Genomic DNA, 14,263 nt, shown 5'->3' with positions numbered 1-14,263 from the left:
TTCCACCCTGTCTTAGCCTCTGAGGGAGCTGCCACAGCTTGCTTCAGCCTCTGCCTCTGGCTCCCCACGTGCAAGAGGGCCCTTTCAAAATCTGTCTTATTTTCTGTCTTCTTAGAGAATACTGCTCCTCATCTTTCCTACAGGAATATTCTCAAATCCAATTCCAGAGCTGAAACCCCCAGAAATGAAATGTCTGCTTAGGGTTTCAGAAGTGGTTGGACCCAGAGTCCTCAAATGTTAGAGAAGATGAGGGCCAGTGGTTTCTAACTGTACCCTCTGGGGCTCCAGGGTTCCCCCAAACAGCCTCAGGGGCCAAATAGAGAGGCTTGCAGCCCCAGGGCAGCTCCATTTCTAGCTGTTCTGTGTATTAAGCTCCTGCGTGCGATTGCACTTGGAGGAGGGAGGGGATGTGGTTCTGCCGCTGGGATGAAGGTTGGCAGCGACACGACTGATCCGATCAACAGCTTCACGTGCCAAGACAGAAAACCGAGGCCCAGAACAGTGATTTGTCCAAGCCCCCCTGAGCCACCAGGACTTACACTTTGCCTGGCCTGGCGATGAAGCACAGGGAGTAAAGTGCAAACTCAAACTCGGGGCTGCTGCCGATGAAAGTTGAGCTCACTTCCTTGTAGTAGCCGTCCCAGCTGAACTGCAAGGCCAGCACATGGGGGTGAGAATCCCACTGCGGAGAGAAGGGCGGCAAAGGGGGTCTGGTGAGTGCCACAGTGCAGAGTCGCACAGAGGGTTGGCTAGGATTTGTCGAGGGCCCGTGGGGGCCTGTGTGAGCTTTCTGGGGAGACTGGATTCTTTAAATCGACAGAGGGTGCAGTCTGCCCTGCTAGGATGTCTGAGTCCTGCTCAAACCCTCTCTCTGGAGCCGCCAGCTCGCATCTCCCAGGAAGGCCACAGTCGGCACCCACGTGCCCGATGCCAGGGGAGCAGGGACATAACCGTTCCCTGTGGCCCTCAAATGCGGAAGAGAAGGGCAGTTTATTGCCGCCAAATTCTTTCCAGGATCAGGGCAGCAAAGGTTTCTTTTTTTTATAAAAATGTAAGAAGTTTAACTCAGACTAGCCAGACTGAAACTTCAGCTGACACCACATTCTAAGGAAATTCAGATCTTTGGTTTTCCCCTCTAAGGATTCTCCCCTGCCCACACTCTCCCATCCAGAGAGGATGCCCTCTGCCGCCTGCCCCCTGCAGCTCGGGAGCCTTCACTGTTTGGAAGCGTCCTGGCTGGCTAAACCCTCTTTCCAGCAAATAGGGAAGTCCTATTCACGATCCCCGTTAGGCCGCCAAGAGGGTCAGGGTGGGAGACAAGTCTGCCTGTTTGGAATTCAGAATGAGGACGGGACGTCTGGGTACTGACCAGGCTTTTCCAGCCCACGGGGTCAGCACTCAGTACTCACACGCCCGTCACAGATGTGACTGTAATAGTCCACGAGGCCCTTCTTCTCCTGCATGTAGAATTGGATCCAGTTATGGAAGCCAGTGACCTTGCCTTTTTTGACTTCACCTGTAATAAACAGATCAAGGTGGGTGATCTGGGCCTCCCCTCCGACCTCTTTCCCCACTCCCGTGCCAAGGCTGTACCCCTTCTCCAGTCTCTGATTCCTAGAATGTCCACCCCAACTTCCCGGAGTCCCTCACGTCCCTAACTCTCACCTCAGAAAGCTCCACCCACCCCCCACCCCCACCCCCACCCCTACACACACACAACTCCCATTTCAGCTGAAGCCCTTGGGAGAGTTCCTTCTCCCTGCTGACCCAGGGCCAATCTGAGATACTCCTCTAGCCATTTCCCTAGGAGCAAGCCAGACTGGGTGGGAGCTTTATGGGGTGGGGCAGTGCAGAAAAAGATCATGGCCTCCTTAGGAAGCAGCTGACCAAGCCCTGGAAGCAGAGGACCATTGAGAGGTAGACAGACCTCAAACACATCTCCCTTCTTATGTGTGCACCTAGGGAGCCCCGGTATCTGGGCTTCTTTCTCCCTCCGATACTCCAGAAGAAACTGGTCCTCCAAAATGGCCCCTCAGTCCCCTCCCTCTTGGCCGGGGAGTAGACATGCCCTGCCCTGCGAGCTGGCTTGACTGCTGATTCATCAGTGCTGGTGCTGCCCTGTGCCTGAGGGAAGCATCTCTCTTCATCCCTCCAACTCTTTCTTCCCAAGCAGAGTAATCCCACCTGAGAAGACATGTTCAAAGCCACCTGAGTCCTTCTCTTCTTTGCCTCTTGCATACAGCCCAAACCACATGTTTTTCAAGTCGTTGACGAACTCCTGTTCTGTGCTGTAGCGGTCTGGGGAGAGGAACACAGAGGACTGAGGAGAGGGGAAGGCAGGGCCAGATCCTGGAAAGCAAGGAAGGGCCACCTGCTCCAGCGTGACAAGAGAGGTGGGTTCAGCCAACAAATGTAGTCAGTTGTTCGCTCAGCAGTTATCTATGCCATAGATTCTATGGGGCACCTGTTTTGTGCCAGGCCGAGATCTAAAGGCTGAGGATTCATCAGGGAATCACAAGGACAAGATTCCTGTCTGTATAGTTTATATTCCAGTGGAGGAGACAGATAACAAACACATAAACAATAAACAGTATGATTTCAGATAAGTGCTGTGAAGAAAATAAGGCAGATTATCCCATGATGCCTGGAGGTGGGGTTCGGGTAGGAGCTTTTCTAGAAAGGCCTCTCTCAGAAGGTAGCACTGATCAGAGACCTGAAGGGTAAGGAGGCAGCCGTGCAAAGACCTGGGGGAAAGAGCCTTCCACGTAGAAGGAACAGCAAGTGCAAAGGCTCCAGGACACCTTGAGTTTGGTGTTTAAAGAGCTGAGGGCCCATGCAAAGAAGGCTGGAGCTCAGTCAAACCTTAATAATAACAAAAATAGTTCAGATTTACTGAGTGTGTTCAGTGTGCCTGGCACTGTTTGAGTGCTTTCAGTCCTCACGTTGATTCTTCACGTCAGGTTGGTACCAGGCGTTCCTGGTGGAGGAGATGGAGGTGGGGAGTAGTGAGGTAAAGAGAAGAATCAAATATAACCTCTGGGCTTTGGGCCTGAGCAACTGGATGAATTATGGGGTCATTTATGAGATGGGGAAGATGAGGAAGGAGCAGGTCTGGAGGAAGAGGTGGGAACCATGAGTTCCCTTTACACTAAGTTCTGAGTAGATGCCAGTTAGACAGGCAGGGGAATGTCAGGGCTGGGGATCTGAATTAGGGAGCTATCAACTGTCAACGGTTCACTGCCCAGAATTGTGTGTAGAGGACACAAAAGAGATACCAGGCATGTTCCCTCCTTTCAAGGATTTAAAACACAGTTGGGGGACTTCCATGGTGGTCCAGTGGTTAAGAATCCGCCTTCCAATGCAGGGGATGGGGGGTTCGATCCCCGGTCAGGGAACCAAGATCCCACATGCCAAGGGGCAACTACTGAGCCTGCGTGCCACAACTAGAGAGCCCACGCACCGCAACTACTGAGCCCACACGCCACAACTAGAGAGAAGCCCGTGCACCTCAACGAAGGGCCCGCGTGCCGCAACTAAGACCCCACGCAGCCAAAAATAAAAATAAAATAGAATAAATAAATATTTTTTAAAAACCACACAGTTGGAAAACAAGACTAAGAACACACGATATAACAGAGAACACCTTCACAATCTGAATGGCTACAACTTACTGGTGCCAGGCTTTCCACTGAGTGCTTTACATGCATGAATCCCCCAAGACCCCATTGCAGAGACAAGGTTCAGATGGGGTCTGAGGGTCAAACGGCCCGGGATCACATGCGTCATTAGCAAGTGAAACCAAGTCTCTCTGGCCCAAGGCTATTTTAGGACACACTCCAAACCCTTGACCTCTGAAGAGACTCTGAAAGCCAGCTGTGAGCTGCAGCAAGTGCAGCTTCAAAAATGAGGTGGCGTCTGAGCTAGAACTTTAAGGATAAGTGGGATTTGGACAGGGAGAGAGGTGAAGACCGGGTGGGTAGTGGAACAGCCTGGACTAGGTAGGGCTCAGTCTCTACCTCCAAGATCCTCTCCTGTGTTTACTACAAAGAGAACACCAGGGGGCGGTGCAGGATCGCGCCCTCTTCACGGGGCTTGCTTGTGTGTCACCGGCTTTACCTAAAAACAGTGTTACTAACTCTTAACGGGGCCACCGGAGGATGGAATGCAACGGCTTCGAGCAGAGGCGATCCCACGGCCAGCAAGGGATGACCGGGACGGAACCACCCCCAGGCAAGGCCCAGCTGCCCGGAGTTCAGGAAAGGAATCTGGAGGACACTAACACACCGCATGCCAAGAAGTCCTGCGGCGCAAACCTTTTTTGGTCTGATTCACATGTATCTGTATCTGGAGTCTCTCCAACCAGAACCCTTCCCGGTGTAACGTGCCCCTCTGAACCTTTGTTGATTTTCTGTTGCTGTTTCCCCAGCAAAAATGTGGAATGGGCCGGCCTCCTTCCTGGACTTAGTGCCCGATGAGGGAGCAGGGGCAGGGACCCTACGTGCCTGCAAAGTGGTGCTGAGTCTGGGATCAACTCAGGTGGCAGAGGAGTGCCCTGGGGGGTGGGGGGGAGCGGGATGACGGCCTGCGGAGAACCCGGAGACTGAAGCAGCAAGTGGGGGGTAAACCAGGGGGTAAGATTAGGTCAAAAGATGGGTTGACTTCGAAGCCGGACAGAGGATTTTTCAGCTCCTGCTTGGGTCTGTGGTCTCTTCTGGGCTCCTCTCTGTCCCCTCCCAGAGGTACCCTGGCCTCCACCTAGTCCCCACCTGCTCTCTTAACCTGCCCACCGTGGAGCCCCCAGGGGTGCCTGGCCCGCTGCGGGCACAACGCGTCCTCAGCAGGGCCTCCCTCTCTCTCGGGGCCTGGGGGAGGCCTCACGGCCTCACTCACTCTGCTGGTGGAGGAAGCCATAGAGTTCCTTCATGACGGCCGTCTTCATGGCCTCTCTGAGGAAGGTGTCCTGCTCAGCCAGCTGCTGGGCTGTGAAGTGCTCCCCGTGGCCCGTGGCCCGCTGGTAGTTGTTGAGGAGGTTGATGAAGGCGGCGTAGGTCGGCTTGGAGAAGAGCTTCTTATTGACATACGTGAAGAGCCTGGGGGAGGTAGAGGGAGGCCCAGTGAGAGGCCTGCACGCGGAGCAGAAACCCCTCCAGAACTTCCAGATGCAGGGGCAGGCCTGAGAGGGTTGGGTTCAGAGGCAGAGTGGGGACCTCACATACTCTTGGGGACAACGCATGAGGTCCCTCTTTTCTTCCACTTCATCTCTTGGAAGGTCAGTTGTATTCTCAGCCCAGCCAATCCCAGAAACCCTCCCCAGTGGATCCCCACAGGTCCTCAGATGGCTTTATCTGTCTCTGGAGACCTGTTTTTTCCCTCTCCCTTTGGTCCTGCCTGCCTTGAGGAGAAAAGAGCTGAGGCACCAAAGAGAGCAAAGCTGGGGGAGAGACTGCAGGAAGAGGCTCGAAGGGAACTCACGGCTCTGGGCAGCGGTCTACTTGGTCGCTGGTCTCCGAGGGCGAGATGCAGTTTTGGCTATTGAGAACAATGTCTGCCTTCTGGGCTTTGTTGGTGTCTGCCCTATAGATCTTCTCAGAGGTGCTCTGCAGTTCCTCCTTGGTTATGGCATCGCTGATGTGGGAGAAGCCCTCTGGGAGGAATTGGGGGAGGGATATTTCAGAGCCCGAGGGAGGCCAGGGGGCAAGCAGCTGTCTGTGTGCATCCCCTCCTGGGCACCTTCCAGAAGCCAGCAGCGGGGGAGAGGGGCTGCAGTCAGGCGCCCTAGTGATTGCAGGGCAGGGGCCTAGGGGCCTAAAGGATCCTTAAGCTCGGCACATGGCCTTGCCCACAGAATGTCCGCGAAATACCCACACTGCCCCCTGCCCCTAGGAAGTTTCTCACACTTTGGCATGCATCGGAATTGTCTGGAGGGCTTGTGAAAACAGAGTGGTGGGCCCCACCCCCAGAGTTTCTGATTCGATGGGTCCGGGGTGAGCCCTAGAGTCTCCATTTCTAATAAATTCCCAGGTGATGCTCATGGTGCTGGTCCAGGGACCACACCGGGAGAACTATTGCTCTAGAGAGTTCCTCTGCCTCTGGGGCTATGCTAAAGGGAGCAGGAGACTGACCATGGCCACACAGGCTCTCGAAATCCTCGCAGCAGTTTCCAAACTCTGGGCAGCGGGCGTTGCAGTGGCATAGGTGGTGCTTGTCGAAGGCTTCCAGGCAGCGGCCCTGGCAGGAGTTGGGTGCCGCGTACAAGTCTGAGAGGACAGAGGGGAGGTGTGTCCTGGGCTGACCTCTAGGGGTCGCTCCTCGCAGCGGCCAGGCCGTACCCACTCCATGAACCCCTCCCCCCGCCCCCCCAGCCTTGCTTTCCTGATGCTTCCTATTAAAGAACTCCAGGGAAGGAAAACAAACAAGCCTAATTGGTGCACACCCTTCACAGTCAGGAAGTCCTTTCTGGTGCCGAACTCTACTTGCTGGCCTGTTGTTTTTATAATCTTCCCTCTCTAAAAATAAAATCTCTTCCCCTTCCCTCTCCCTCTCAGCAGGCCTCGGACTCTTTCCTGCCGACCCCCCAGGTCACTGAGGCCCTGGGGCTTCCTCCCTCCCAGACCCCAAGAGTCCAGCGAGCCCCTCTCACCACCTCCAGGTGCTGGATTTGGGGTCCCATCTGGCTTCGGCCTGGGCCTGTGGCCGCGCACATGGCCGCCCCCTCCTCGTCATCCTCCCATGTCCCTCATCTTTATCCCGACGGGCCCCCTCTGGGAGGCAGCCTCACCGCTAGCCGGGGCCCCCTCCGTCTCTTCTTCCAGCTCCAGGAATGGCTCTGGCTCTCTGGGGTCTTCATCAGCTGTAGGTCAGAGAAGTCAAGTCACCAAACATCCCCGAGGGGCCCCTCCCCTGTAGCACTGATTCTCAGTCCTCCCAGCTTCGGGGACGAACATGTGCAGTGGAAGAAAATCCGAAACAGGGGCGAGGGTACATTGAACAAGTACCAGGTGAAGGAGGAGAAAATCTGAAAATGTAAGACAGGGGGATTGAAAACTGTTCACAGAAGTGAAAGAACATCCCCAGGCGACAGCCTTCCTCCCCGTTTACCCTTCTGGTACCCAGTGTGCTCATCTGTAGAAAGGGGAGGTGGTGGGCAGGAGGTGGTCTCTTCTGGGCTGAAAACTCTGAGGTTGGGATGACTTTTATTTAATGTAAATTGATAGATGGATAGGCTTGAACTCTCCAAATGACAAGACCCTCACTTAGGAACATCCCTTACCTGTAATAACTCCCAGAGTCAAGGGTGAACTCCTCCCAGGCCTCATGGAATAAGAACTGTTTCCTGAGATACCAAATTCCCTTCTTTCTTCACAATTACACTTGACAATGGCCACAAAGTCTGCATTTGGGAATTAGGCGCATTCAGAAAAGCACCTTCCTATTGCTGGCCCATTCCCTTGCCTGCGAGCTGAGTGACTGCAACCTTGGCTCTGGGCAGAGAAGGGTGGAGCGGGGCTGGGGAGGAAGAGGAGGGAATGAAAGTTGCTGGGGACTCTGAGCTCCTCTCTCATCACAGAGTGGAATAAATTCTACCCCTACACCACCTCCCCCCCCCCGAACCCAACACTATTACAAAGTGCTTCAGAGTCTGTCAGCGCGGTCACCAGATAGTATCGTGTTCTTACCATCAGAACCGTGGGGCAGGTTATTCATTCAGTCAACAAACATCTCCTGATCATTGGCTTTCTGCCAGGCTGTGTTTTAAGTGCTGACAATCCACAGGGTTCTTAACTCAGCCACCGTTTATGCTAAATAGACCTTTGTGAGCTGATCTAGAGTCTCAACCATCATTTATAATATTTTTTCTGTGGGAAAAGGATTCTGAGTTGCACATCAGAGACAGTGATGAAATAGCTGCTAGGCTGAGTATCGTCTCTATCTTGAAATGCCAGCCTGATTGTCCAAGGTGCACAGGATTCCGTGTGTCTGCCACGTGGGGCACAGGGCAGCAGAAGAGGGGTCGGCACGTAGAAAACAAACTTATGGTTACCAAGGGGGAAGGGGAGAAGGGATAAATTGGAAGATTGGGATTGACCTATACAACTACTATATATAAAATAGATAACTATCAATAATAAGAACCTCCTGTATAGCACAGGGAACTCTACTCAATACTCTGTAATGACCTATAGGGGGATAGAATCTAAAAAAGAGTGGATGTATGTATATGTATAACTGATTCACTTTACTGTACAGCAGAAACTAACACAACATTGTAAATCAGCTATACTCCAATAAAAATTAATTTAAAAAAAAAGAAGGGGGGTTGGCTCTGATTCTGGCACTGAGCTCTGGGCCTGGGTTTTCCTTCCTGGGTCTGATGAGCAGAACTGCTAGTATGTGTGGTGTTTTTTGTGTAAATTGAATCAGCGTTCCTTTGGGTGGAAGCAGCTCTGAGGGCACATTGCTGGGCCAGCAGAAACCACTCTTGGGCAAATTAGGAAAAGGTACTCCTTTCTCAGCAGACACGGCTCTTCACCAAGACACATGGCTTAGCGAGAAGGATACAAATTCAACTCTGGTCCAACTCACCTTCTCAACCAGGGGCCCTTGTGCAGTGCACAACCTGCACAACCATATGCAGTGGTCTTGCTGGCGGTTACCTACCATGGGGCACATGGTTTGACAGTGAACTTAGCAAGGCTTCATGTCACAAAGCAGAAGACCATTTATCTGGGAGTCTAAAATATTGGAAGCATCCAAACAAGAGAATTATTTAAAATGAGTTTTTCAAATTTAAAACTGTGTAGTTGGAGTAGCAGAAGAACAACTGGCTTTTCGGGTGATGCATGTCCCATTTAACCTCTGGCCTGGGAATGACGGGTCAGAGACGTGCAACACGCGATAGGAAGAGTATGAATTGTGACAGTTACTGATGCCATGCGGTCTTCCTGGTGGCATGCAAGTTGGGAAAGTTCACTACCATTTTTTTACGTTTGCAAATGATAATTGGTAATGTAATACATGCTAAAATGATATTTTCATCCTTTTGCTTTTTTTTGGAATTACTTAAATTTTCCAGATATTATTAATCCTGGTAGTTCAGACAGATATTCCAGGTAAATGACATCTACTTTATTTGAAGTCGGGGTCTCATGTTGGAGACATCCTAGAATACCCAGGACGAGTGGTGGCCAAAGCCCTGACCCCTGCTCTGCTCGTCAGGGTCCTTGTTTGGGCCCTTTGAGCCCAGCCATCAGTCTGGAACCCTGCTCTGGACGGCTGGATGCCCTGGCCAGCAGCCCCTCAGGCAGGCTAGATATGGTCATGGCCTGGCCTGCCGTGCCTCCTAGACCCTTCATCCCACAAGGAACCTCACCTGTACACAGGCGCTCATAGTCTTCACAGCAGTCCCCGTGCCGGGGACACCGACGGTCACACTGACAAGCAGCATCCCGGTCAAATTTCTCATGACAGCGAGATGCGCATGACTCCAGTTGGCCTATGGGCAGTAAAGGTCACAAACTTAGCTCTACGGGGATCCTACTCTCCTCATCGAGGCACGCTCTGCAGGAGGGTTCACAGACAGGGGCAGGGGCCCCACCTGGCAGGGAAGGTCATTGCTAGCTGCCAGGGAGAGGTACGTGCACAGCCTCCCATACACAGCATAAGCCTCGTCCCCACCACCCACCACCCGCCACCCACTGACTAATAATATAGACCAGGATCACAACGTCAGGTGCCACTTGCGGCTAGACCTGTAACACGAACGAGTCAAGAAGCAGGGAGGCAGTAGAAAGAGGTGGGGACGGTGACAAACTTGGGAACGATGCCCTGCCTGAAATCGGCAGCCACTAGCAGCTCCAGCCAATTGTTGCCATGTTGAGATGCAGGCTCCGTGTTGCCAGAGCCTCCAGTTTTTCAAAAGAAGCCTTCATTTTTATGTGAAAGTTTCCAATTTTAAAAAATTCCGACAGACCGAAGAAAGAGGTCTGTGGGCTGGGCATAGCCCAGAGGCCACCATTCACCTGTCACATAGGGGACGGTGAGTCACCTTCGCTCCAATGATCCCACCTGCCTTCTCCCCTCTGACTTCTGCCTCTCATCCTGTCCCTTTTATGTCTTCTGCTTCTTTGTTCTTCCCTCCCCTTCGTTTGGTCTCCTCTGCACCCTCTTCCCCCCTGTGTCACGTCTTTCTGTCTCTTCTAGTTTGGATTAGTTTAGCTCAGGGTGGGGAATGAGGTGGGTGTGGGTGAGAATTGGACTTCGGAATAAGATCTGTTACGTAACCACAGACCACATCCCTTACTCCAGCCAAATGGCTTGCAGAAGCCAGCTTTTGGTCACAAGGGGCATAAGACAAGAAATTTTGAAAGAAACGGTACAAACCCACCAGCACTCCTAAAAAAACAAGCTCGCCACAGCAAAGACAGTGGAGGGGGTGAGCCAGGGCGACAGCTGGCTGGGCACTCTTTCCTTTCACTCTGGGCTTTAAGGGTGATAACAGAGCCTTTGTTTCCATTTGAGGTTCCTGAGGTTTGGATTTATTGGGTACTGGGTTTAGGGTCAGGCTGTGGGTTACGGAGAATGTCAAGATCAGAGTCAGAGTCACAGTTAACACTGGAATTTGTATGAATGAAGAAACTGAAACCTAATTGGGGCCCGGGTTGGGGTGGATTAGGTTTAGATTAAGAGCTAAAGTTAGGATTTGGGCTTGAGTTAATTATTGGTAAAATAACAATCTTGGGTTGCTGTTTGGGTAAGGAATGGGAATAGGTTTAAAACTGCAGGGTTGAGGAATATGTCAGGACTAGGAGAGGAGAAATAATCCCGATTTTGCCTTAGATTAGATTTGGGGTTTGGTCCTGGTTGTGATTCCACACAGGTATAGCATCGAAATTTAGCCTGCATTGGGGTGGAGGTGGAGAGATAGAGAGATATGGGTTTAGTCACTGGTTTGGATTCTGGGATTAGGGTTTATACTGCGCTAATGAGGGTGGCACAGCAGAGAGACCAAGAACCCGGACTCTGGCACCAAACTGCTCGAGGCCAGAATTCTGGTTCTTCTGCCTTCTAGCTACGTGATCTTGGGCAAGTTATTTGACCTTCTGTGCCTCAGTTTCCTTCTCTGTAAAAGTGTGATAATAATGGAGCCCATCTCATAGCCTAGTCATAAGAATTAAATGAGTTCATTTTTGTAAAGCACTTAGGACACTGCATGACACATAGTAGCACCACTTAGATGTTAGATAAATAAACGGTCAGTATTTCATGCCCATCTTCAAGGTGGCAAGTGTCCAGACTGGCTGGAGCACTCTCCCCTGTCTACATACTCAATCTAGCTGACTCCCTCCCTGGGTTTCAGCTGGGCCATCGCTTGGGCTGGGGTGTCAGTGCATTTATGTTGCTGACAGTTTCTAGCTGACCTCTTCGCTATGAGTCTGTGTTCTTTACAACGAAGAGACGTCACGTCAAGATTAACCCAGGTCCTGAGGCAACTTCACACTGTGTAAAGGGCTTCCAATGTGGCCAGAAAGGCAGATCCAGTGGATTGTCCCTAAAAGAGACCAGGCCCAAGGCCACTTGTCCCTCCAAGCCTAGGGGAACTCCCCCTGAATCTTAAATGATGCTCCCTTGGAAGCCAAATGCAAAGACCTTAAGGAGAAGTTTTCAGCCCAGGAGGAAGGCTGTGTCAGCTGCCTGCTCAGTCCGCCTGGCAGTACACCCAGAGTCCAAAGGGAGAGAATTCAGACAAATCAGGGCAACGTTCTTAATGGGCCAGGTCAGCAGAGTCCAAGGAAGGAATTCACTCCATTCCAGCAGCTGGCACCAGTCGAGAAGGGCTGCAAGTGAATAGTCAGCTCTGTAGAGCTCAAGAGGACACCGCCCCACTGGCCCTGGCTGAGTGGACTTTTTCATCTCTGTTCAAGAACTTTGTCCCCAGTAGGAACCCCAGGCCAGGGGTCCTTCACACTTCCCTGTCAACCTCACCATGTGCTTCAAGAGGACCTTGGGATTTGAGGGGGGAGTGGAGGAGTGGGAGGGACTTCTCCTCATAGGTACCTCCCCGTGCTGTTCTGGGGACACTCAGGTGAATGTCAGAGTGTCACCCTGACTACTCGCTCCAGCGATCCCACCCGGTACCTCCGGTTCATACAAACACTCTGTGTACGCCTTGCTCACCAGCCAGGCGCCGGAATCCCTGCTCCAGTAATCCTCTGCCCCATCTCTCTGACTCTCTCTTTCTGCCTTACTCCATTTTGGCCTTTCTTCTCCTGGACAGAGGTACCCTCTCCATTCCCCGGGAAGAGCTTATCACCACCCCCCATCCCCACACGAAATGCTAAATTTCTCCGTACGCTCCACCACTTCAGTATGCCTCAACGCCAAGTCCCTGACCACACTGCCCACCAAGAAACTTGGTCCCAAACCTGGGTGTCCCCATATGCCAGCCCTCAGCCCCTCTGATGGTTGGGGACTCCCACATCTGTGCTTCTCTGGGGGCCTCAGATGCTGTTTCCATGGACACCTAGCCAACCAAGAAGATTCACTACCAGGACCAGATTCCTGCTTCAATTCACTTGAAACAACCAGGGACCTAAGATTGGCTCCCATGCTATTCATACACTTGCATCTAAGTTCTGAGATGTTGGGACAGGACAGGCAAGAACCGAGCCTCTTCCTCCCACTTTAGGAAAGAAGGAGGCATCACCCACTGGACCTTCTCTTCCGCATCAATCCCACAGCAGGATCAGACCACCAGCCCCAGGGGCAAGGGCTCCGTCTGCCCTTCTGAAGCCACCTTGGCCTCTGCCCTCAGGGATGTCCCCCAAGTATCAAATGTCTCCAGTTGCTCTCCTCTCCTGAGACTGGAATGACTCAACCCCACACCACTCCTTCACAGTAAGCTAGAGGCTCTCACACCCTCCCTCACTCCCTACCAAGAGCTCTGCACCACCCGGGGCCCAGCTCTCTGCCGTGTGTGCTGGAGAGGGGGTACACAATCCCATCCAGCGTGGGAGGCCTGGGAATGGCTTTCCCCTCCAAACGTTTTCCATTTAGGAATCCTGTTAGGGGTCTCCTTATCCACAACCTGACTGGAAATGATTCCAAGAGTAAATTTTATATTTATATAATTATTTTATATAAATAAATACTTGCTATATTAATATAATTAATATGTTCTAAATATACTTATAAATATTATAAATTATTTTACATGTATTTATCCTTATAAGCACAATCATAATCAAAGACCCAATTTATTGAGATCTCACTCCATGTAGGGTGCTTCTTGTACGTTATCTTATTTCACCCTTATGACAGTCCTATGTAGGAAAAACCTGGGTGGGATTCTTTCTCCTTGGGCAGAGGATTCCCCCCACATCCCTCAGCTCAGCCCCTCCCTTGGCACTCTCCCTACTCACCCAGTAACCACTAATTAACACACCAGCGTCCGCATCTGCCAGCTGCTGAACAGGAAAATGTTCCCATCCTTAGCCACAGGTCCCGTCCCTGCATCGCTAGTACCTGGGGGCCAGGACCCTTCTCTGCTTTAGGTCCTCTAACACAGGACAAGACTGATTCCTCTGACCACATGACCTGCCTCCTGGTCAGGGGCTCTTCCAGTTTCCCCGGAGCCTGCCCTCCTCCTAAGCCTTTACCCAGGGAAAGGTCCCACCCAGACAACTCACCCACCCCCAGGTAGCAGAGGAAGTGACCAAGGGCGACGAGGCCACTCAAACCCAGTCAGCCACAGCCCAGCTTTACGCTATACAGTGGCCCCAGAAAACAAAACCTTGGTGAGATCAAAAGTCAGGTTAGACTAAGGGATGCTTGGGGCTCATCTTCCAAGTCGTCGAGAAGGGGCTTCCATGACATCGGTCCATCAGCTCTGCAGCTCCCTTCACACGGCCCAATCCACTCCAGAGGCAACTCCTCGCCTCAGACCAGGCCTGGTCTAAGGTGTCCATGGCTTTAGGACAGAGCTGGCTCTCTCTTTTCTCACTACCCTCACACTCTCCCAAGTCCCCCAACTCTCGGTAGGACTCCTGTCATCCCCACCAGTAGTGACTTACCAGCCCAGGCCAGGCGACAGAGCACGGCCACTATCAGGGGAACACAGGCCCGCATGGTGTCCAGTTGGAGGCCAAAAGGGTGGCTGCTGGACTTTCACTAGAGTCGACGTGAATATCACAGCTCCCAAATGAACCTTGTTGCCCAGGCTGATCCTTTTAAAGACATCAAAACTTGTGGATCTGGTGCCTCCAGA

At 52.2% G+C, this 14,263-nt stretch overlaps 1 protein-coding gene across 7 annotated transcripts in view; it reads right to left on the bottom strand.

Moving 5' to 3' along the window:
* Window positions 1-14,263, bottom strand: part of ENDOU (endonuclease, poly(U) specific) — a 16,383-nt gene extending 2,120 nt beyond the window's left edge. Inside the window, exons 1-9 of one of the 7 annotated variants that reach the window (XM_082422600.1) lie at window positions 14,070-14,262; window positions 9,371-9,493; window positions 6,779-6,850; window positions 6,123-6,257; window positions 5,473-5,644; window positions 4,891-5,090; window positions 2,185-2,298; window positions 1,410-1,516; window positions 623-682 (exon numbers count right to left, since the gene is read on the bottom strand). In XM_082422600.1, the coding sequence (XP_082278726.1) occupies window positions 623-682; window positions 1,410-1,516; window positions 2,185-2,298; window positions 4,891-5,090; window positions 5,473-5,644; window positions 6,123-6,257; window positions 6,779-6,850; window positions 9,371-9,493; window positions 14,070-14,124 (1,038 nt within the window). In that variant the 5' untranslated portion in view covers window positions 14,125-14,262. Of the gene's footprint in view, window positions 1-539; window positions 683-1,409; window positions 1,517-2,184; window positions 2,299-4,890; window positions 5,091-5,472; window positions 5,645-6,122; window positions 6,258-6,778; window positions 6,851-9,370; window positions 9,494-14,069 lie in introns of all 7 variants that reach the window. The other 6 variants (XM_082422603.1, XM_082422601.1, XM_082422602.1 and 3 more) reach the window with 6 other exon arrangements.

This window comes from Balaenoptera physalus (genome assembly GCF_965194825.1).
Source record: "Balaenoptera physalus genome assembly, chromosome: 13".
Lineage (NCBI taxonomy): Eukaryota > Metazoa > Chordata > Mammalia > Artiodactyla > Balaenopteridae > Balaenoptera > Balaenoptera physalus.
This window is presented reverse-complemented; position numbering and strand designations above follow the sequence as displayed.